Source organism: Coregonus clupeaformis, chromosome 35 (genome assembly GCF_020615455.1).
Source record: "Coregonus clupeaformis isolate EN_2021a chromosome 35, ASM2061545v1, whole genome shotgun sequence".
NCBI classification, from domain to species: domain Eukaryota; kingdom Metazoa; phylum Chordata; class Actinopteri; order Salmoniformes; family Salmonidae; genus Coregonus; species Coregonus clupeaformis.
The window spans coordinates 2,004,655-2,029,638 of NC_059226.1; the positions used below are offsets into that span (position 1 = coordinate 2,004,655).

General features: G+C 44.2%; 1 protein-coding gene across 4 annotated transcripts in view; it reads right to left on the reverse strand.

Annotated features, from left to right (window-relative positions):
- brd4 (bromodomain containing 4) overlaps positions 1 to 24,984 on the reverse strand; it is a 32,782-nt gene that overhangs the window by 2,749 nt on the left and 5,049 nt on the right. Inside the window, exons 2-17 of one of the 4 annotated variants that reach the window (XM_045210742.1) lie at positions 16,395 to 16,836; positions 14,998 to 15,135; positions 14,240 to 14,375; positions 12,179 to 12,567; positions 11,475 to 11,873; positions 11,109 to 11,237; positions 10,250 to 10,528; positions 9,596 to 9,801; positions 8,456 to 8,835; positions 8,026 to 8,178; positions 7,529 to 7,746; positions 6,681 to 6,900; positions 5,839 to 6,311; positions 1,841 to 2,144; positions 1,442 to 1,548; positions 825 to 996 (exon numbers count right to left, since the gene is read on the reverse strand). In XM_045210742.1, coding sequence (XP_045066677.1) covers positions 825 to 996; positions 1,442 to 1,548; positions 1,841 to 2,144; positions 5,839 to 6,311; positions 6,681 to 6,900; positions 7,529 to 7,746; positions 8,026 to 8,178; positions 8,456 to 8,835; positions 9,596 to 9,801; positions 10,250 to 10,528; positions 11,109 to 11,237; positions 11,475 to 11,873; positions 12,179 to 12,567; positions 14,240 to 14,375; positions 14,998 to 15,135; positions 16,395 to 16,836 — 4,145 coding nt within the window. Of the gene's footprint in view, positions 1 to 824; positions 1,003 to 1,441; positions 1,549 to 1,840; positions 2,145 to 5,838; positions 6,312 to 6,680; positions 6,901 to 7,528; positions 7,747 to 8,025; positions 8,179 to 8,455; positions 8,836 to 9,595; positions 9,802 to 10,249; positions 10,529 to 11,108; positions 11,238 to 11,474; positions 11,874 to 12,178; positions 12,568 to 14,239; positions 14,376 to 14,997; positions 15,136 to 16,394; positions 16,837 to 24,984 lie in introns of all 4 variants that reach the window. The other 3 variants (XM_045210741.1, XM_041862633.2, XM_041862632.2) reach the window with 3 other exon arrangements.

A 24,984-nucleotide genomic window follows, 5' to 3' on the forward strand; every position in this document is an offset into this window, starting at 1 on the left:
TGATTGTTTTATACTGTTCAATCAAACTTCAACCATTTTTTGGGGGGCATATTCATCCATTTCCAAACTGCCACGTCGGGCTACACTATATGGTCAAACAACCCAGGCCTTGTTTTTAACCAAATATTTACTTGCGATTTAGAGCAAAACACTTTGAACTGTTGGAATCATGGAAATATAATGATTATTCTAATTCTATAGTTAGAATATAATAGTAGGCATTTTGAATACAGTGTTGTTTGACATGACAACGAATGAAAATGCCAAGGAGTTATTGTGACAGAGTAGAAACCAAAGTGGAAAGCATCTGCTCCATTGACTATGCAGACTCAAGTGGTCTCGTGGTCGAGCAACAACTGCGCTACCTGAATGGCAGGGGGAAGGGCTTGGTGAGAGAGGGAGAGCAACGACTCAAGTAGCGGCGTAAACTAGAAAAGAGGACGTTACACACGGCGGAGTGGCGTATCACATTTAACAAACCAAACATTGAAATACCGTTATAGAAGGTCAAGTAAAAACCCAAACCGGTCCGTGCATCAATACTGTTATATAGTAAAATACGGTACACCGCCCAGCCCTAACACACACAGTTTTGTATTGCTATCCTTGTGGGGACCAAATAATTTATTCCCATCCAAAATCCTATTTTCCCTAACCCTAAATATAACCCTTAACCTAACCATAACAATAACAATAACCCTAACCATAACAACCCCCCAAAAATCCTTGTGGGGACTGGTAAAATGTCACAACTTCTCTTGTTTTACTATCCTTGTGAGGACTTCTGTTACCCACAAGGATAGTTAAACAAAAAAAACACATACCAGTGTACTCACTCTGCTGTGCGTGGCCGGGTAGCGAGGGCTTGCTGTGGCTGTCTGGGTGTTTGTGAGGGTCTTGTCTCATGGCTGAGCTGAAGGGCTCTCCTCCTCCTCTCATCACTGGAGAGGGAGGCAGCTTCTCTTCTTTCAAGCCTACCAGGGCCGGGGGTGCACGCTGCTCCTTCAACACACAGCCGGACAGGGGTTAAAGGCACATTCTGGAAGATGTTCAACGGTCGTTTCGATGAATGATATACACCCATTGAAAAACAGACTCAGGGTTGTGGCTTAAATGCTTGCTGTCCCTTCAACAAGCACATAGAAGAAATGCAGGTTAACACGTACATTCCTCACACACACAGAGGCTCTATCGAACTTCACACGGCACAACCAGGGATTCAAATTGTATTTGTTTTCGTTTTAAATACCTTTAGCTTTTGATTGAGCCTGCCTGGGGCACACTTCTTGTTAGGACTAGTCAATTAACTCCATTGTGCCAGGCAAGCTCAAACAATCCAGCGAAGCGATAGTATTTGAGAGAAAACAAAATATTATTTGAATCCACGTTTGCAAAACAGATCCAGATTCAACTGACAGAAATAGAGACAGACACTACTCACTTTCTTGGGCTGCAGGTTGTGTGGTGGAGACTGGTGCGTTATAGGGGGATACTGGGGGAGGTGGGGGGAATGCATCATGATGGGGGAGGGGTTCTCCCTTAGGTGCCCTGTAGGCAGAACAGAGAGGGGGAATGATTAGAATCACCATTTAGTCTGATTCAAATCCTACAGCACAGTGGCCTAACATACCGAAACTCACGACGTGACATTCCAGGTTGTCTCTTTTGCAGTCACACTGTATAGATTGCTATGTGTTGAGATCTGATGTGCGCAGTGTGACTGAAGAAAAGACGATCTGGAACACCAACCACTGACTGACTGTATGGATAGGGGTGTGAACACTACAGTCTTCCAATCAATCTACCAATTTAAATCAACCAATCAACACTTGAGTCTCACCGCTGTTGTATGGATCAGCCTTGATCTGTCGAGGGGAGGGATGTTGCTGTTGCTGGATGATGTGCTGTGCTTTGGTGGAGGACTGCATGGACCCCTTGTGTTGCCTGTCTGACTGACCCGTCTGCTGCACCCCCGGCCCCTGGGAGGGGAAACCCATTTGGGCATGCTGCTGCAGGTGGCGGGCTACCTGGTGCGGGGGGAGGATTTGCTGGGGGTGGCGCGAGGGGGGGGTGGGCTTGGACTGGGCCTGGGGGGGCTGGACCGAGAGCTGGGGCGGCTGAAGAGAGGGCTGGGAGGGCTGCACCTAGGATAGGAGGATAGGATCACTTTAGTCCCAGAGGTCAAATTTTACTAAGACACACAGTGATTCTGTTTAAGAACTAAACAATGTACATCACACACTCAACATAAACAACACAAATATTATATACACATTATGTGGACCCAAAGAAGAGTAGCTGCTGCTTCTGCAAAAGCTAAATGGGGATCCAAATAAACAAATGACCCCATTAAGTCGACCGGTCGATAGGCTGTTGGTCGACGGATTTTGTTTAGTCGAGCAGTCGCAATTATTTTTATTTTTTTAATGATGCACAAGACACCTGTCTGAGTCGGACCGGTCTCAGTGGACTAATCCATTGCGGCAACCCCAGGGATGGCCCAGTCCATCACTAAGACATGTGATACTGAAATTGTATATGGTTATATTATGTAAAAAATAAAAAGGTGCAATCTAAATCTAATATTATTTTATAACAAATGCGCTTTCTCCCACGTTGGATATGGTCACTGTCTGCGGTTCTGAAACAATCTTCAGTGCGCCGTAGAATTGGCGCCTTTCCCTATGTTGCCATGTACATAATAGCAAAATGAACCAGCATATTGGGATTGAGAACAAAGCAGCAGCAGTAGAGACGAGGAAACAGCCCTTGCCTTAAGCCCTATTCAGACGGGACTCGTTTTACTGGGGGTGGTCAGGTAATGTAATTATGTGCACAAGCACAAAACACCACATCTGTAATTTTAGTCACGTCCGAATCTTCCATGGCAGTAATTTGTACATGGCAGGAGAGTAAAATAAGGTTTTTGTTGTGTTTGTTTTTTTGGGAGGGGGGAGGGGTCTCGGATGGTTGAGGGGCAGCTCTCTGGGAGCTGTGGGAGGATGTTGGATGATTGGTGGCCTGGCGGTTAGGAGCTTGGGACGGTGGCCGATGGGTCGCTGGTTCGGGTCCCCGTTTTGACTTGGTGGGCGATCTGTTGACGTGCCCTTGGGCGGGGCGCTTGACCCTGGTTGCTCCTGTGGGTCGCTCTGGATGGAGACGGTTAGATGACTATGTAAATGTTGAGCTGCTTCACTGCAGGTAGACTATGTTTTAATATTTTTTTAAACAATTCCTGCCAGAATAACCTACAGTTTTTTGGCAAACGCCAAGGTCCTCTGATAATACAAGTCCCTGCGAATCGACATCCCTGTGTTTTGAGAAAAATGTCTGAGTTTGACCGGTGTCGCTCACGGTTGGAGCAAGAAAATAATAACTGATTTGATAAATTGAACGAAGTGTTGCAAATAGCCTATATATGAAGGGCCTAACATGTATCAACTTTCACAGTGAATGCTTTTGTTCATATGTTGTGCGAATGAATTGAATATTACCAAATGCATCAGTAAAAAAATATTGCGACCACTTAAATGTAACCCTTGCTGTTAACAGATTGCAAAGCAGCATACAACTGACCTAAACGTTTGGAAATGACCTCCAGGCTTCCGTCATAACTGTCAATTTATAAAAGATAAAAGGATTACAGGGGGCAGTTTGGAAAAAAAACTAATACCGTCCGAATTGTCCTCTGGATTAACGGGCATTCTGGAGTAATAATTACGTAACCAATGTTGTCTAGTAATACTAGTCCCGTGCGAATAGGGCTTAGCATAATTGTCTAAGAAAATTGAGGAGATAGCAAACCCCAACTTAATTAGGTCTATAATCAAATCAAATGTTATTTGTCACATGCGCCGAATACAACCTTACAGTGAAATGCTTACTTCCAAGCCCTTAACCAACAATGCAGTTTTAAGAAAAAATTATAAAAACAACTAATAATTAAAGAGCAGCAGTAAAATAACAGTAGCGAGGCTATATACAGGGGGTACCGGTACAGAGTCAATGTGCGGGGGCACAGGTTAGTCGAGGTAATTGAGGTAATATGTACATGTGGGTAGAGGTAAAGTGACTATGCATAGATAATAAACAGAGTAGCAGCAGCGTAAAAAGGGGGGGGGAGGGACAATGCAAATAGTCCAGGTAGCCATTTGATTAGATGTTCAGGAGTCTTATGGCTTGGGGGTAGGTAGAAGCTGTTAAGAAGCCTTTTGGACCTAGCTGTTAAACGTACCTGGCTTTATAAATCATCCATACATATATATATATATATATATAGCTACAGAAATAAAAACAGATCTTGCTTCTGTTGCCTGTTTAAGTGTTTGTTTAATAGCCTACTGATTCCGTGAGCACCAAGCCTCATGCAATGGCAAAATGTCCTGATAAAGCATTTGGCTGTTTTTCATCTTTGCTATCCTGTAATAAAGGCTTTACAATTTTTATTTGTTAGAGCAAACTGGTATTACTTATTATTTAGTGTTGTTTACACTGTTCCAAACAGGCAGAAAAATCATATTGTAATCTAACAGCACCTGTTTGTCACACATAATATGCACGCAGCTCTCGCTCCTATACCCTCCTTTTTCTTGATCTACTTGTTGTTATTATTACAATTAGTATTATGATCATCATTATAATAATAAGTAATGTCGTTATCATTAGTAGGCTTTGTATAGGAGCCTTGTATAACCACCATCGAGCCTACTGTTTAGTCTTAATACCGTAACTTACTTAGGCCTATATTTCAATATTTAGTCTACTGTATCAATCAATCGTTTATTCGTTTATGGCATCACACAGCATACGAGACATTCATGCTTTGAAATGCAATCAAGCATTTTAGTTTTAAAATTAAATAACAAAGGGAGCTTTGAATAATTAGCCTAAACAATAAATAAATTGCAATTCACAAATGCATGCAATTGTTTTTAAGTCTGCTTTATTTATCTTTTTTTTCTCCATTAGAACAGACTCTCTGGTACACTTTAGTGTTGTTTACACTGCTCCAAATGGTCAGAAAAAATAATATTGTAATCTAACAGCAACTGTTTGGCACACATAATACTCACACAACGCTTGCTCCTATACCCTCCTTTTTCTTGATCTCCAGTAGTTTCCACAGCTAAGTCAAATGTCTTCCACAGATCTGACTTCCCCTTTCCCTCCTGAGCAACCAGTAAACATTTGCCCGTTTCAAGTTTCTTTTTCACGTCCTCCGCATCCATTTGGTTGTCGACATTACTGTTCGGAGTTTGTTATAACCAATTCATTGATGCGATTAGGATAGGCTATAGGTCAGGCCCTATTGGTCACATGCATGCAATGCTTACATGTTTCACGTAAAGAGAGCAAGGGTTGAGGGAATAGGGAATGTTTTTGCTAAACAAATTAGGGATTTCGTTAACAGAACGTTTCAGTCAGAAACAAGAAACTAAATGGCTGAAATTATGTTGCAGCTTCAGCAGGGACAACGCAATAATCACTTGCTGTGCTGTCTTTCGCTGCAGTAGGGAGGAGAGCGAGACAACGTGCGCCAGTCACACAGGCACTCGCTGTCTTTTTTAAACACAGTGTGACCATCGCGCTCTTTCTTTAGTTATTTGTGTGTCTTATTTAAATCAAACAGTGTGCATCAGACAAGCTCAGTGCATATGTAGTTATTGTATTCAAACACTAGGGTGTGTCTGCCTATATATGGAAAAATAAGTTTAAATATTCCGACCAATTGATTGGTCTAAAGAACAGGACGACTCTCAGTCGAGCAATATCTTTTTTTTTGTCGGGGACAGCCCTAAAATAAATATATTACACACTCAACATATGCACAATACAGACCTGTACAGACTGCAGGAGGGGAGCCTGGTTCTGTTGTTGGCGAACCTGGAGAGACTGCATGACCTGCTGGGGATTGTGTGGTTGTTGGCCAGGTCGTCCCTGGCTCTGTCCCTGCTGGAGCTGCTGCAGGTAGAGATGCACCTGGCTGAGGGGTAAGGGCGGAATCACCTCCTCGTCGTCCTCCAGGAGCATCTGAGGGGGCTGGGAGGACAGCAGGCCCTGAGGGGTGAGGGTGGGGGGGGACAGGGGCCGCTGCTGCAGGGACTGGGGGGGGGCGGGGTGGAGGATGTGGGGCGGGAGGTGATGCTGGGGTGGAGGGGCTTGTGGCTGGAGCTGTTGTTGTTGTTGCTGTTGTTGTTGTAGGGTTGGCTGGGGCTGGGGCGCTGGTTGCTGCTGCTGGGGGGGTTTGGGAGGTAGAGCTGCTGCCCTGTGGCTGGGTCGAGACGGCTGCTGGGGCAAGGCGTTGTGCAAAGCTACAGGTGAAGAAGAGGAAGGGAAACAATGAGAAAATGTGGTTAGCAGAGTCAGGATGGAAACATCACATTGAACTGCCTAGCTAATCAATAAATGCTTAGAATCAACTTTTAGGAAGCCTTCGGATAACGCAAGACCGATTTATTGCAGAACTGGGTTCAAATAGTGTTTGTTTTCTTTCAAATACTTTGCTTGCGTCCGATTGAGCCTGCCCAGTACACCAGATGGGTGGGGTTGGCACATTATGGACTATTCCATTGGTCCCATTACGCCAGGCAAGCTCAATCAACCACAGCTCAAGTATTAGAAAAAAATACAAAAGACTATCTGACCTCAGGCAGGTGTGGCTTGAAGAGGTCGGAACTTACCTGGGTTAGGGTTGGGGAGGATGGGGTGCTGGTTGAGAAAGGGGTGCGTCTCTGGGGACACAGGCCCTGCTGCGGAGTGAGCGTTGAGGTGGGGGGGCACGGCAGGCGACGAGGAGTGGTGGTGCTGGGACAGGTGCATGAGGGGCTGCTGGCCGAAGTGGGGCAGCGAATCAAACGTGTTCTCCAGCAGCTGGGAGGACTCCAACGCCGTGACCGTTACCTAGACATTACACACACGCACAATCATACACTGAACTTCACTGCTGCACTTTTCAGTGATTCCTGATCTGCGATGTGAACAAATGCTTTTTTAATCAGCTGTATAGGCCCGCTGTACAGTCCCCATCCCTATCAAATCAAATGTTATTGGTCGCATACACATATTTAGCAGATATTATAGCAGGTGTAGTGAAATGCTTGCTATATGTTTTGTATAATTTTTTTACATTTTTTTGTCATTTAGCAGACGCTCTTATCCAGAGCGACTTACAGTTAGTGAGTGCATACATTTTTTTCCATACTGGCCCCCCGTGGGAATATATAGTCTATTGTTTTTATGTCCTGTAATGAGCTTTTATGAAAACTGACAATAAAATGCTATCATATCTTTAGGACCACATATGAAATAAGCATTCGAGCTTTGTGTTTTTATCCTGGATAATTTATCATGTATGTAATATTAAGTATCTTAAACTTGTCTTTTCCAACTAGCACTGACTTTGCTGAGGGAAAATGACTGTGATATGTGGTTGTCTCACCTAGCTATCTAAACTAAAATGTAAAATATGTTGTCTCCGGCTAGAGCAGCCTACTACTTTTAATTATCTAATAAATTCAATCAATCTTACTGGGGGAGGAGGGGCTATGTAGGTGGCGGGGGAAGGGTTATGGTGCTGCTGGTGCTTCAGGTGGATGCTGGGCTGCAGGACAGGAGCCTGGGGGTGAGGGTGGGCCTGGGGGTGAGGGTGGCCCTGGGGGAGGGGACCAGCTCCAGACATGGCATGGTGGAGATGGGTCTTCTTCCCTTCGTTGGTCCCGTGGCCTTTCTTCTGTTTAGGAGCTATTCCTGACAAGAGAAGGGAGAGAGAAGGAGATCCTGAATTAAAATTTAAATGAAGCTTTCTTCTATCAATTCTGAATACGTGAGAAAAATCTGTTGACCACAGCCACAATGTGAGATTGTCAAATATTCAAGTATTGACCATGATATATGACCATGATATATGCATGAGGTAGATAATGAGGCACATGTGAAATACCTCAATGTTATGCTTCAAACCAAAGAAGATATTAAAAAGGCTTAAAACAACATTTGAGGAGTGAAATAAGAAGGGCGTGTCCATACCCTTCTCCTCATCACTGTCTGAGGAGCTGGAGTCGCTGCTGTCCGAGTCAGATGAGGAGCTGGCCTTGGTCTTGGCGGCCGTCATGGCCTCCATGGTCTTCTCTGCCACTATAGGAGAGGGCAGCACGTGACTCGACATCTTCTCAAGACAACCTATCTTCCACGAACATGTTAGGTCAACATAACACACTGCATTGCTCAGACAAAGTTTTAAAGCAAAACTATTTTTAAAAAGAGTGACCTAGGAGCTAGAGGAAAGCTGTGGAAAACTTATCAATACCTCTTCTTGTTATTCATGTTTTGTAACTGTAATTTTGGGATTGATTTGAATTAATTATGCAACATTATTAAATGACAAATTATTTGTAGGTGCTCAGGGAGTTTCTGTTTGGCCACAGGGGGAGGCAAAGACATTCATGATGAGACTCACCAGGAACCTTCTTCTTGTTCTTGCGGAGGCACGACGACACGTATCTCTCCAGCTCCCTCAGCGTGGACGGCTTGAGCGTCTCAAAGTCGATCTCGATCTCGTCGGGGTTGGAGTTCTTCAGCGAGGGCTCTCTGGACTGGATGATGTGGACCACACGACCCAGCTTGTCACCGGGCAGCTTGTTGATGTCCAGACTCAGCTGCCTCTTCTCCTCGTACGACATGGGTTTACCCTTCTCCCCGGGGGCTCCGGCTGCAGCCGGGCCCTCCTCCTGGCCCTCCCTCAAGCCCGACACGGGCTGCAGAGTTGGGGGCTGCAGCGCTGCCTGAGGGCCCACGGCTGCAGAGCGGTTGTTCTTCACCGCACCTCCCTCCTTCTTACTGCAAGATCAGAGCAGAACATATAAACCATCAGTACTATTTCAACTGGAATACAATTTCAACCTTTGTCTCTATTCCAATGTCCGTACAAGCATACTACTTAGAATGAAGTAGTGAATTCTAAGTAGTATGCTAGTATATGGGACATTGTAATGTAGCCAGAGTAACACAACAGCTCTGTGAAATGCAGAGGGAGAACACAAATCATGTTTACACACTGGCTGTGGAAATTAGACATTAGAAGCTTAGAAATGGCTTAGAGGATTAACAACAAAACAGCTTCATTAAGTAATTTGACAAAGACAATCAGTGCTTTGAAGTCAGCAATGTTTATAATGTGTCAATACAATCCATGCGCTCAGCAAATCCTGTGTAAATGTCACAGGTCCTGACTTCTGTACTAACGCCCCACCTAAGACAGAAATTCCCATAGCTGTGTATTGTACCGTGCGCTGACTGATGGAGAACAAGTCCAGTGCAGTACAGATGGGTATACTACAAAGCAGGATCAATGAGTTAGCCAGTTAACTTTAATAAGCAACCGGAAATAACTTTTTATTTTCTGGTTAATTAAAAAAGCTACATTTAAATATTTGTTTTCGGGGTTTTTATCAATTCGACCATGCCCATTTCAAGCTCATAAAAAAATAAAAAATAAATAAATAAAACATAAAAATATTTTGGCAAGTTAGCTGGCTTATTCCTTGGTCCTGCCTTGTAGCTTGGCTCAGTAGTGTGAAAGGGCTATTATTGTTGCTACCTGGGTTTCTTGGTCTTCTTGGGCAGCAGCTCCTTGCTGCTGCTGCTGCTGTTGTTCTTGGTCTTCTTGGGGAACTGGATGGCCGGCTCCGGGATCTCCTCCACCGCTCCTTTCCTTTTGTCTTTCTTCTTCTCCTTCTCTTTCCTCTTTGGTTTGCTGGCCTGTGGCTGCGAGAGGGCCGCCAGCTGCTCGTGGACAGCTTTGAGCTGAAACAGACAGAAAGGAAATTAAACGGTCAAAAACAATGGATAGGCATTGACTGGAAGTCACCAAATATCCCATGGGGTCAGAAATGACACAGTATCCCTCATCCACCCTCAAGGATTCAATTCGATTTGAAACAACTTTATTTATCCATCAAATGTATCACAAATTGATGCCATTAGTGCCAACATAGAAAAATCAGGAAGATGATAGTTATGAGGGGGTTCTGTATATCATATAATGTATGATAAATAGAGATGTCATCAGAGAATCCCTCAATCAGGTGAAAAAATCCCATCCTATTTGCATTCAATGTTGTTGTTTTGCTGTAGCCTTGTTTTTAAAAAATATAATACTCAGATCTCACTTGTAAAAGAGATCTAATTCTCAGAAAGGATCAATAAAAACAATATCTCCCAAAATATTCTACTTCCTTCGGTCTTTCCTCACCTGTTCCTGTAGCTCGGCCAGTCTCTGGGCTCTCTCCTCCTCCAAGTCGTTGGTGGAGGATTCCGACTCCGATGACGAATCACTGGAGCTGTCCGAGGAGGAAGCAGGGCGTTTGACCGAGGAGGCTGGACCTAGAATGGAAGAGGCTGGATTTAGGATGGGCGGCGGCTGGGACTTGATGATGGGGGCGGAGGACTGGAGCAGCGCGGGGGCAGGAGTCGAAGCCAAGGTCTCCTCGGGCTCGTCTGGCATCTTGGCGAAGCGCATCTCAAACACGTCCTGTTGGAGAGAGCGAGCGAGAGAGAGAGAGAGAGAGAGAGAGAGAGAGAGAGGGAGGGAGGGAGGGAGAGAGAGAGGACACAGTCAGTGTCAGAGTCTGGATAGAGAACAGAACTTGGTGGTGTTCAATAGGGCGCACCGTAGCAAAACTAGTTGCAATGGAAAAGCAAACATCGGTGTTCTGATTTTGGAAAAGTTCAAGAACTGTTAGTACATATGAATTTCACTCAGTTTCAAAACGTATTCTCCCTACTGAACCACCCAGATTTCAAACACATCTGCTGCACCAGTAAAACAAACACAGCAAATAGCTCAGCAAACAGGTACATGAAAAGGCCTAAGCTCATGTGGGCATTTGTTATGAAATAGATTTTTGTGACTTACATTTATCTAGTATATACCTTGCATGTGTATCTGTCATGCGTGCATGTTGCCGTTTATATATTTACTATATATATATATATATATATATATATATATCTCTTTATCTTATCCGACTTGCCACAACTTAAGTTCCTTCTGGAAAATGAAAGTAATTGAATTATGACGGTGTTAATTACAGTGTTAGAAGTGTTATTACCTGTAGTTTGCGTGCCATAGCCACCACCTCGTGGTCGGGTGGGTTGTACTTGTAGCAGTTGGAAAACATTAACCGCACGTCGGCAGCAAACTCCTGGGCGTCTCTGTACTGCCTGTTGTCCAGCTTCACCTAAAAACACATCACAACATGTAAACAAAACCACGTCACAATGTCGGAATCCTTTTAGAGAGGACAAGGTCATCTCTTAGAGAGCTACACTCCTTCAGGCTTTCTTTCCAACCCTTACCCAACATAGTGCACTACTTTCGACCAGAGCCCTATGGGCCCTGGTCAAAAGTAGTGTACTATATAGGAAAAAGGGTGCAATTTGGGACACAGCCATAATAGTGTTCCATTCAAACCCACCTTGACGGTGGCGAGGTCCATGGGGTGTTTGATGATGTCGTGGTAGTCGTGCAGCCCCAGCATGTCCACGTCCACTGGCTTGTAGAAAGGCCAGGCGTAGGCAGCGTGCTTCTTATGTAACATGTCTCGGACCAAGCTGGAGCAGTACCGTAGTTGCTCCTGCTGCTTGGGGCTATGAGACCCTAAACCTGGTCCTACGGGTCCCCCTAGACCGAGACCTATCCCGAGGCCCAGGTGGTGCTGGGAGTCTGGAGCCTCCTTGAGAAGCTTGCTGGGCCTGGCGCTTTCTCGCCGCGGCAGCGTCTTCCCCGACTTGGACTCGGCCGGAGAGGACTCGCTCAGCTGGTCGTTGGCCGTGGGGGTGGTTGTGTCTGCTTTCCTCTTCTGGCTCTTTCTCTGCTGGAAGGAGGAAGGGAAGATGGGGATAGAGAAATGAGGGGCACGGGGAGAAGGACAGAGAAGAGGCAGAGTATGAGAGGAGAATGTGATCGTTTTAGATGACGCTTAAGGTAATACACAGTGTACTTTTGTCAAAAGCATTCTGAACTGCGATTGATTGAGCTTCCCTGGCGCAATGGAACCAATGGAGTAGCCCTAAAAATGCAAAGCCATTCTCATTTTGCGCTATAATGAACATGACCCAGTTCTGCAAGCAATATACCCAGCACCCTCCCCATGCATGCCAAATCCTCCATCCTACTCACTTTGGCCATGGGCACGGGGTTCTGCATTATGGGGGCGGTGCTCTGGATGGACGTGGGGGGCAGGGTGGTCTGGGTGGGGAGAGGAGGCACAGAGGTCATAATAGGGAGCTTGGGAGGGGCCGGGAGAGGCAGGTCCGACGGGCCCAGTGAGTAGGGGGGCCCCAGCTGTGGCGCGTGGGCATGGGTGTGGACAGGTAGCGTTGGGGGCACGCGGGTGGGCAGGGCCTGTATGAGGGGCTGAGGAGGTAGAGATGGGGGCCCCTGGTCCTGGGTCTGTTGCTGCACTGGTGGTCCTCTGGTCTGGGGGCCCGGGGAGTGGCTGGAGAAGCCCCGCGTCTGGGGGGTGGTGGACGGAGAATCCATAGTCGGGCCTGGCTTCAAGTTCAGACCTGGGAGGGTGTGAGAGACGCATAGAGAGACAGAACAATGCACGAATGAATGAAATTGAATTAGGTTGCAGGGGTGCGTGCTACACCACTGCTTATAACTATAAGTTAAGTATAACTATAAGAAATCTAAGATGTGTCAAATAAATTATATCCAGCTCAGGGCTCCAGCTATGCATTTGGTTTTCTAAATTGCTAGCTAAGTGGCTAGATGTCATGATCAAGTTTCTTGGTTACAGAAGAAACATTCAATCCCCTCTTGGATCAAGATCTAGGGCCCTATAAAATCTGCAATACGGAGAATGCGGACGGAATCACGGAATCCAGACATTAAAACAAAATTTTAAAATGAATTGAACTTAGTAGGGAATCAACTAAAATGTATTAAATGTAATAATTAGCCCAAGTTTACCATAACACATTAACAGAATGCATCAGTGATTCGTATTTCCTGCAACTTTCTGAAGAGGCAAGGTGAATTCCCCATCTGTGTATGTATGGTGCGAGCGTATACCACTTTGTGCAGCCTTTAGCATGATGCTAATAAAAAGCTTTCTGGTAGATGGAAAGGCTTTCCCAAAAACCTTCTAAATTAAATGTTAACTACAAGGTAGCCTATGCTTACCTGGAAGAATGACATCATGATTATTTGCATCAATCCAGTGGGTAAATCTACCATCACATCTGCGCTAAAAAAAACAGCTAAAAACAGCCTCTTGCTTGCTGGAGTCAAAGGGTTACTACACCCAAAAATGTAAATTCCTCAAATATTTTCCAGACCTCAAGTGGTCTCCTGATGTGATTAAAGAAAATACAAAAATTATTTCAACTTCATATTCATCATCTCCAGCACCACCCCAACATCAACATGAAAACAATGAGTTTCTATGTTTTGTAGTAAAAAAGATAGAGGAACATAAGTGTTTCCAATGACATCGGTGTATGAGTAGGCATTGTCTACTTATTGGTTGATGATGTCATTCGAAACACTTATCTTCCTCTATCTTTTTTACTACAAAACATAGAAACGCACCATTTTCACATATTGTATGTTGATGTTGGGTTGGTGCTGGGGATAATGAATATGAAGTAGAACAATTTGGACAATTCCCTTTAATGTGGACTTAGAAAATACAAATTAGTTGTTTTTCTATTGAAAAAGTGTGAATTTGAGAGTGAAAAACTAAACAAAAAATGTGGGAAAGGGAAACCTGAGAAAACTGAATTTGGGAACAAATAAAACGGAATCAGGCAAAAAAATTAAGGGTTTTTATACGGCCCTAAAGATCCCTGTTGGCTAAATTGTTTTGTCTGTAAAAATAATAAAATATTATTTATATATTGACGGTATAAAAATGTGGATACCGCCCAAATCTAAACTGAATTAATTTAAATATATTTTGGTGCCAGTTGGCGACCCATCCCTTATGGGATTAATTGACAGGTAACTCACTCAAAACACATGAAACAAAAGACTTGTATCATTTTCACACTCATGCCAACCTGAAACGTACTGTGCTGGCTCGGATATTTCCCTTTCACATTATCCTTTCGAGCAAAGTTCCAGCAACTATGTTGGACGCGCAACCTGGCCAGCACAGTACAGTTCAGTAGTGTGAAAAGGGTATTGGAAACCCCAGGCCAGGGGTGTGCCTGTGTGTGTGCTGTACCCTACCTCCTTCCCGTCGGCCCCGGCCTCGTCCCTTGCCGGTCATGACAGCGATCTCCGTCTCGTCCTGGGGCATCTCAGTGATCTTCTGGAGAAACATCTTCTCCAGCTGCTCAGCCATTAACACTATGTCATCTCCAGGCTGCAGGCATTGAGAGACAGACACCCCACGTTAATACAGTACCAGAAACCAAAGCCTAGACATACCTAGGACCTAGTCATACACAGACCTAGCAATACCTAGGACCTAGTCATACACAGACCTAGCAATACCTAGGACCTAGACATACACAGACCTAGCAATACCTAGGACCTAGACATACACAGACCTAGCAATACCTAGGACCTAGTCATACACAGACCTAGCAATACCTAGGACCTAGTCATACACAGACCTAGCAATACCTAGGACCTAGTCATACACAGACCTAGCAATACCTAGGACCTAGTCATACACAGACCTAGCAATACCTAGGACCTAGTCATACACAGACCTAGCAATACCTAGGACCTAGACATACATTTATCTAGCACTACCTAAGAAAAAGCATCCATTCTAAAACATCGTCCATTCTAAAAGGTTGGCCGAATTCTAAATATACGGCTCTGATAGTAACTATATGGGGTGTGGTGGTCATAGAAAATAGAATCTATAGCATGGACCACCTCATTCAAATTGCCAGGGTAAGCTGTTCCAAAGCCCTTTCTATAGATTATATTTATAGGTGGTGGTTGACAGCCACAATGCATTATTGCATCCATACCTTGTTGTAGATGTAGCAGTTGGTGAACATGGTGTTGAAGTCTTGAATACATTCTTGCGCGTTCCAGTAGTAGCTGTTCTCAAGTCGCTTCTTGATTGTTCCCATATCCATAGGAACTTTAATAATCTTGTAGTAGTCCTGGAAAACATATTTTAAAAAAAGTATAATTAAACTAAAACAAGACAGTCACAGACAGACAGAGGAATATGCCAAGTGTGCATGTTGGATGCTTGGGTGGCATGGCCCACATAGAAACACTAGTAGAATCAATAATTGGTGTTTGCAACTCAACACTCCTTGTAAAAAAAGCTATTTGGGGTGCAGAGTTGTAAGGGTGTGAACTAGAAAAGGGAAAACCAGCACTATACTGGAAATAGTATAGACTGTTCTGTCTATACAGCGAGAACACACTGCTGCTACTGTCTATTATCTATCCTGTTGCCTAGTCACGTTGCCTCCACCTACATTCCGTGGCCAGTTTATTAGGTATACCACCCCGTTCATGAAAATGGTTAGCTCCTACAGACAGTGAGTCACGTGGCCGTGGCTTGCTATATAAAGCAGGCAGACAGGCATTGGGACATTCAGTTACTGTTTGATCGAATGTTAGATTGGGCAAAAAACGAGTGACCTAAGCAACTTTGAGTGTGGTATGATCATCGGTGCCAGGCGCGCCGGTTCCAGTATCTCAGAAACGGCCGGCCTCCTGGGCTTTTCATGCATTAGTCTACACCTTTTGTTTACAAAGCATATGATAAATAAAATTGGATTTTGATTTTATAAAATAGTCTTTAGAAATGTAATTCCTTTGCGGAAGCAGAGGTCTGTTTGCCTGATGACTCACGCTGAATTTAATTCCGCTCTGCTGTAGATCGCTACATACATTCAGCCTGAAACTGCCATCCTAGAAGTTGTTTGTGCGGAAGTCAAAATGAGGGGCGTTGTACAAAACAAAATTCATAAACAATTGGATCGTCTCTAACCAATCCGAGTATCAAAGACAATGACAGCTCTGGCCCAACCCATCTGTATCTGGGACCAATCAGAACGGTCAGAACGTGTTCGCATTTATAAAATGCCAGGGAGAAAAGCAAATCCAGACTCACTGTGGAGAAGAAACACTAATGTGGCACTTGGTCAGAGCGATGTGGATGGGCTAGTCAGGATAGAGGTCTAAAGCAGGTTCCTGGAGAATTACCGTCCTGTAGGTACACTCCAACCCAAACCTGCTCTAAAGACTATTTAATGAAATCAACTTCTAAATACCTTTTAAATGAATTCAACTTACAAATACTATTCTCAGGTTATATGTTTCTCCTTTTCTAGTCCATATAGTGACACCACAGCCAGCTGACCAGAAAGCCAGCCAGCCAACCAGACATGAACACAACACTCACCGGCAGGTTGAGTTTGACGGCGTCGACGGGTGCCTGGAAGGGCCAGGAGAAGTGGTGCTTCCACAGGGTCTTCAGCACCGCCTTCAGCAGGTACTGCAGCTGGTTGGTCTGCCGCTTGGGCCGCGACGGGTTGATGTACTCTGGGGGCGGTGGGTTAAACTCTGGCACGGTGGGTACGTAGGTGGAGGACTGGGGCTGCCCCCCGTGGCTGCTGCTACTGCTCCCTGACGAAGACATCTGCACCGTAGTTGCGTCCAGGCCGTCCCCCATTCTTGTGGAGGTGACTGGGGGCGCGGGCACAGGGGCCGGAGCAGGGGTGAGGGTTGGGGCAGGGGCGGCGGTGGCCGCGGAGGCGGCGGGACACCAGTTCAGTCTCGATGGCGGCGCGGATGACTCCACTGAGAGAGCACCGCTGATTCCATTGCACTCCTCACTAGGCTCTCTAGGAGAAGAGGGGGGGGACACAGACAAACACAGTCATTAGCATCTCTGTCAGACATTGGGTTGCAAATCTCCCGCTAATTTACCGATGTTACCAGAATCTTCAGTAATTTTGGTAAGTAACAGGTAATATGGCAAGCTATGGTAACTTTGGTAATTTATACTTGAATAACTTTTTCATATATTCTATAAATTGTTCTATCTGTGTCCATATTGTCCATGAGCTTCTAGTGGATAGACTATGGTTCAAGAGAAAATAGCCTAATAATGAAAAAAAGAATCTAAATCTACAACGCCATTTTCAATTAACTCTGTAACTCTTCCAACTATCTTTTTTTCACAACTGCCATCAGTTTGGCCCTAAAACATGTACAACAAAGACAGACAAAATAAAATAAATAAAGTGTAAAAAAAAAAATAAAAAAAAATAATGCTATCAATTGATATTAGTATTGTTATGTACAGTGGGGAGAACAAGTATTTGATACACTGCCGATTTTGCAGGTTTTCCTACTTACAAAGCATGTAAAGGTCTGTAATTTTTATCATAGGTACACATCAACTGTGAGAGACGGAATCTAAAACAAAAATCCAGAAAATCACATTGTATGATTTTTAAGTAATTAATTTGCATTTTATTGCATGACATAATTATTTGATCACCTACCAACCAGTAAGAATTCCGGCTCTCACAGACCTGTTAGTTTTTCTTTAAGAAGCCCTCCTGTTCTCCACTCATTACCTGTATTAACTGCACCTGTTTGAACTCGTTACCTGTATAAAAGACACCTGTCCACACACTCAATCAAACAGACTCCAACCTCTCCACAATGGCCAAGACCAGAGAGCTGTGTAAGGACATCAGGCATAAAATTGTAGACCTGCACAAGGCTGGGATGGGCTACAGGACAATAGGCAAGCAGCTTGGTGAGAAGGCAACAACTGTTGGCGCAATTATTAGAAAATGGAAGAAGTTCAAGATGACGGTCAATCACCCTTGGTCTGGGGCTCCATGCAAGATCTCACCTCGTGGGGCATCAATGATCATGAGGAAGGTGAGGGATCAGCCCAGAACTACACAGCAGGACCTGGTCAATGACCTGAAGAGAGCTGGGACCACAGTCTCAAAGAAAACCATTAGTAACACACTACGCCGTCATGGATTAAAATCCTGCAGCGCACGCAAGGTCTCCCTGCTCAAGCCAGCGCATGTCCAGGCCCATCTGAAGTTTGCCAATGACCATCTGGATGATCCAGAGGAGGAATGGGAGAAGGTCATGTGGTCTGATGAGACAAAAATAGAGCTTTTTGGTCTAAACTCCACTCGCCGTGTTTGGAGGAAGAAGAAGGATGAGTACAACCCCAAGAACACCATCCCAAACGTGAAGCATGGAAGTGGAAACATCATTCTTTGGGGATGCTTTTCTGCAAAGGGGACAGGACGACTGCACCGTATTGAGGGGAGGATGGATGGGGCCATGTATTGCGAGATCTTGGCCAACAACCTCCTTCCCTCAGTAAGAGCATTGAAGATGGGTCGTGGCTGGGTCTTCCAGCATGACAACGATCCGAAACACACAGCCAGGGCAACTAAGGAGTGGCTCCATAAAAAGTATCTCAAGGTCCTGGAGATGCCTAGCCAGTCTCCAGACCTGAACCCAATAGAAAATCTTTGGAGGGAGCTGAAAGTCTGTATTGCCCAGCGACAGACCCGAAACCTGAAGGATCTGGAGAAGGTCTGTATGGAGGAGTGGGCCAAAATCCCTGCTGCAGTGTGTGCAAACCTGGTCACACCTACAGGAAAAGTATGATCTCTGTAATTGCAAACAATGGTTTCTGTACCAAATATTAAGTTCTGCTTTTCTGATGTATGAAATACTTATGTCATGCAATAAAATGCAAATTAATTACTTAAAAATCATACAATGTGATTTTCTGGATTTTTGTTTTAGATTCCATCTCTCACAGTTGAAGTGTACCTATAATAACAATTACAGACCTCCACATGCTTTGTAAGTAGGAAAACCTGCAAAATCTGCAGTGTATCAAATACTTGTTCTCCCCACTGTGTGTGTGTGTGTGTGTGTGTGTGTGTGTGTGTGTGTGTGTGTGTGTGTGTGTGTGTGTGTGTGTGTGTGTGTGTGTGTGTGTGTGTGTGTATAATATATATATATATATATATATATATATATATATATATATATATATATATACACACATACATACATACATACATACATACATACACACACACACACACACACATACAAACAGTTGAAGTTGGAAGTTTATATACACTGTAGCCAAATACATTTAAACTCAGTTTTCCACAATTACTGACATTTAATTATAGTAAAAAGTCCCTGTCTTAGGTCAGTTGGGATCACCACTTTATTTAAGAATGTGAAATGTCAGAATAATAGTGGAGAGAATGATTTATTACAGCTTTTATTTATTTCATCACATTCCCAGTGGGTCAGAAGTTTACATACACTCAATTAGTATTTGGTAGCATTGCCTTTAAATTGTTTAACTTGGGTCAAACGTTTCGGGTAGCCTTCCACAAGCTTCCCACAATAGGTTGGGTGAATTTTGGCCCATTCCTCCTGACAGAGCTGGTGTAACTGAGTCAGGTTTGTAGGCCATCTTGCTCGCACACGCCTTTTCAGTTCTGCCCACACATTTTCTATAGGATTGAGGTCAGGGCTTTGTGGTGGCCACTCCAATACCTTGACTTTGTTGTCCTTAAGCCAATTTGCCACAACTTTGGAAGTATGCTTGGGGTCTTTGTTCATTTGGAAGACCCATTTGTGACCAAGCTTTAACTTCCTGACTGATGTCTTGAGATGTTGCTTCAATATATTCACATAATTTTCCTTCCTTATGATGCCATCTATTTTGTGAAGTGCACCCGTCCCTGCAGCAAAGCACCCCGACAGCATGATGCTGCCAGTCCCGTGCTTCGCGGTTGGGATGGTGTTCTTCGGCTTGCAAGCAACCCCCTTTTTCCTCCAAACATAACAATGGTCATTATGGCCAAACAGTTCTATTTTTGTTTCATCAGACCAGAGGACATTTCTCCAAAAAGTACGATCTTTGTCCCCATGTGCAGTTGCAAACCGTAGTCTGGCTTTTTTGTGGCGGTTTTGGAGCATTGGCTTCTTCCTGGCTGAGCGGCCTTTCAGGTTATGTCGATATAGGACTTGTTTTACTGTGGATATAGTTACTTTTGTACCTGTTTCCTCCAGCATCTTCACAAGGTCCTTTGCTCTTGATCTGGGATTGATTTGCACTTTTCGCACCAAAGTACGTTCATCTCTAGGAGACAGAACGCATCTCCTTCCTGAGCGGTATGACGGCTGCGTGGTCCCATGGTGTTTATACTTGCGTACTATAGTTTGTACAGATGAACGTGGTACCTTCAGGCGTTTGGAAATTGCTCCCAAGGATGAACCAGACTTGTGGAGGTCTACAATTTTCCTTCTGAGGTCTTGGCTGATTTCTTTAGATTTTCCCATGATGTCAAGCAAAGAGGCACTGAGTTTGAAGGTAGGCCTTGAAATACATCCACAGGTACACCTCCAATCGACTCAAATGATGTCAATTAGCCTATCAGAAGCTTCTAAAGCCATGACATAATTTTCTGGAATTTTCCAAGCTGTTTAAAGGCACAGTCAACTTGGTGTATGTAAACTTCTGACCCACTGGAATTGTGATACAGTGAATTATAAGTGAAACAATCTGTCTGTAAACAATTGTTGGAAAAATTACTTTTGTCATGCACAAAGTAGATGTCCTAACCGACTTGCCAAACTATAGTTTGTTAACTAGAGTGGTTGAAAAACAAGTTTTAATGACTCCAACCTAAGTGTATGTAAACTTCAGACTTCAACTGCATATGCATATATATATATATATATATAAGAGAGAGAGAGAGATATAGAAGTGACTGTGGGTATGAATGTAACAAATCATCAATATGCGTAAGCTACCAATTCTAATGTTTAAGATCCAAATGAATCGGTGCGCGGACCCCAAACCGATCCAAATGTAGCATGCATCGGTTAGAAAATCGATTCAAACATTACAAATCGCCAGTTCACTTTTTCATTGCTCATATTACATTTTCTACATTCCCAAAATATCTAATATTTTGTAACAATTGATGCGTCCTCTCCTTCAGCTTCGAACTGCATATAACTGCGTTGACAGTCATTGATCTAACAGTAATTTTTCATGTCGAACAATCCCAGGCAATAATATCAGTAGCCTAGTCAAACTGCACACTGCTGGGCCCAGCTTCGCGCGCGGCGGGACACCAGTTGTTCAGTCTTTTTCCACATTTTGTCACGTTACAGCCTTATTCTAAAATTGATTAAATAAATCTAAAATCTTCAATCTACACACACTACCCCATAATGACAAAGCGAAATCAGTTATTTTTTAAACGTATTAAAAAATAAAAACAGAAATACCTTATTTACATAAGTATTCAGACCATTTGCTATGAGACTCTAAATTGAGCTCAGGTGCATCCGGTTTCCAGTGATCATCCTTGAGATGTTTCTACAACTTGATTGGAGTCCACCTGTTGTAAATTCAATTGATTGGACATGATTTAGGAAAGGCACACATCCGTCTATATAAGGTCCCACAGTTGACAGTGCATGTCAGAGCAAAAACCAAGCCATGAGGTCGAAGGAATTGTCCGTAGAGCTCAGAGACAGGATTGTGTCGAGGCACAGATCTGGGGAAGGGTACCAAAACATTTCTGCAGCATTGAAGGTCCCCAAGAACACAGTGGCCTCCCCCCATTCTTAAATGGAAGAAGTTTGGAACCACCAAGACTCTTCCTAGAGCTGGCCGCCTGGCCAAACTGAGCAATCGGGGGAGAAGGGCCTTGGTCAGGGAGGTGACCAAGAACCCAATGGTCACTCTGACAGAGCTCCAGTTCCTCTGTGGAGATGGGAGAACCTTCCAGAAGGACAACCATCTCTGCAGCACTCCACCAATCAGGCCTTTATGGTAGAGTGGCCAGACGGAAGCCACTCTTCAGTAAAATGCACGTGACAGCCCAGTTGGAGTTTGCCAAAAGGCACCTAAAGGACTCTCAGACCATGGGAAAGAAGATTATCTGGTCTGATGAAACCAAGATTGAACACTTTGGCCTGAATGCCAAGCGTCACGTCTGGAAGAAACCTGGCACCATCCCTACGGTGAAGCATGGTGGTGGCAGCATCATGCTGTGTGGATGTTTTTCAGCGGCAGGGACTAGGAGACTAGTCAGGATCGGAGGGAAAGATGAACGGAGCAAAGTACAGAGAGATCCTTGATGAAAACCTGCTCCAGAGCGCTCAGGACATCAGACTGGGGCGAAGGTTCACCTTCCAACAGGACCACGACCCTAAGCACACAGCCAAGACAATGCAGGAGTGACTTCAGGACAAGTCTCTGAATGTCCTTGAGTGGCCCAGCCAGAGCCCGGACTTGAATCTGATCGAACATCTCTGGAGAGACCTGAAAATAGCTGTGCAGCAACGCTCCCCATCCAACCTGACAGAGCTTGAGAGGATCTGCAGAGAAGAATGGAGAAACTCCCCAAATACAGGTGTGCCAAGCTTGTAGTGTCATATCCAAGAAGACTCAAGGCTGTAATCGCTACCAAAGGTGCTTCAACAAAGTACTGAGTAAAGGGTCTGAATACTTATGTAAATGTGATATTTCAGTTAAAATAAATGTTCTAACATTTCAATAAACATGTTTTTGCTTTGTCATTATGGAGTATTGTGTAGATTGATGAGTGAAAAAAGCAATTTAAACCATTTTAGAATAAGGCTGAAACGTAACATAATGTGGAAAAAATCTGAATACTTTCCGAATGCACTGTATTGGCTATGTCATAGTCAACCACACAAAATAGAATTCTGTACAGGCCATCAGTTCAGTATGTGCAGTTTGCGGATAGAGTACTGTGGTTTCCTACATGTTTTTGGACTTCCCCGTTCTACTCAGCATGTGACATTTTACCCACAACAAGACAACACAGACATAACCAAAACCTGGTTTTCCATGGGAACGCAACAGTTAGAGCAAATTAACGTAAGACAACTGAGATGGTAGCCTATGATTCAAAAAGTAAGGTATTTCATCTAACATATCTAACAAATACATTATTGATATGTTGATGTGCAACCTGTCTAAATAGGATCCAGAATTATCAGTAGTATTTTTGCCTCTTCAGAGAATTTGCAGACATTTTTGTGCATATTGACCGAGGCTATATTATTCACAACCTGAGGAAGTGGGAACTCAAAACACTTAGCTAGACTGCTCGCTATGATATTGTTGCTAGACGGCCATGCAGGCTAATTGCTTAATGTATCAGTAAATGTAGGCTAATGTACTCAAAACCTTCCCACGCCAGGCCTAGGCTACTTGGTAGGCTTATTCAGTGTGAATGGCGCGCTCTGCAGGCACATCAAAACCATAGGCTACTACAGCCTACTCCGGTTGTAACGTGGTGCCATGAACTCAATATTAAGAGGGGAGAAATAAACGATATACTCACAGAAAGCTATGACACTTTTCGCTATAACTAGAACAGTAGTTGCTTTGAAAACTGTATTTATCTCCACAATGCATCTCTCCCTCCTCCGTGCGCACAGTGGGGGAAATGTAAAAAATGGGGAAAGAGGTCAGCAGCCTACAGCGAAATAAGGACAGGCTGACACTTTCATAGCAGGAATCAACCTAATGCATAGGCTATTACTGTTGACCAAATAATGGTTTTAGAACAAATCTACAGGAACGTTGGGAAGCAAAACCACCTAAAATGACAGATGTATGCTACAAGCTTTGGTAAGAGGAAGGCGATGTCGGTGTCTAATTTTCAGTTTATCATCCCAGCTCTACCACCATGCCCCAAAACATAACCACACAAAACCCCCTCAGTGTCATCATCATCATCATCCCACATTCAATTACCGCACCTCAACTAGATGTGGTCTGTGGCTGGGTGCGTTACAGGAAGATAAATCAGCCCTGTTCTGAGCTCTGGTTTCAGGGTTCTCCCCAAAGAATGTGCCACTATGTAAAAAAAAATCTATAAAATCTATACAATGATTTTCTTTGATCTAGATTGGAGGAAATGGCAGTTACAGGTGTTCAAAAAATCTGAGTCCAAAGGGGGGTACTTCCCTCCTCCGGGCCTCCCCCCTGGCCCTTGATAAATATACCCTTTTTTCATTGGAATTCGGTTTACTTTCGGAATTGACTGGAACTTAAATTGACCCCAACCCTGTGTGTGTGAGAGAGATCAGAGGTGGGTTAGAGGTTAGCCGTCACTGGGGTTTTGGCAGGGGCCTGTGTGACTGTTGCTGTAATGGTTTATGCGGGTCCCTGGTAATACGCAGACTATCCCATTCCTTGGAAGTCTCTGGAGTGTTTCAGGATGTGGGAGGTTTTGTGTGTGTGTGGGGTACGTTTGGCATCATCTGGCTGCTGGTAGAACCCAGTGTTCCCATGCCTCCTCTTGCCTCTCTTCTCTTCCTTTCCCCTCCCCCAGGCTACTACATCACAAGGACAGTGTGTTGGAGACAGAGTACAAAGACACAGCAATGTGTAGCAATGTGCCCAAACACAAAGTATTGATCATGAGGGGTTTTAGTTTAGAACTCTGTCCAGTCACGCACACAACAGTGTACGGATCTCGCTCGACTAACCACATTCCTGATGAGTCACCTTTCTGAGAAGGAAGCACTTAACCAAGCACATGATCGCTGCCTAGGCCACCCTGGAGGAGAAACACACCCACACCCTGACTGATCTCTGTATGGGATGACAACAGGAGAGAGGAATTTTAAACTTGTCTGCTACCTGCCTTCCTTCCCACACGGGTCAAAGCACCGCCCAAAACCCAAAACAGTTAATTGAACGTTTCTTATACTGACTTCCTGAATATAATGCAAGACATGATACAGCGCAGAGCTGCTACTGATGACCAAATAGAGGGCTGCATTCAGAGATAAAAATCTACATAACTCTCTAGCGGAATTTACTGGTAGGGCTCCATAAAACCGGTTTATACTTTTGCATGATTACGTAGTTTTCCCACAAATTCTGTTTTGTTTTTCCTGCACACCAGCCAGAG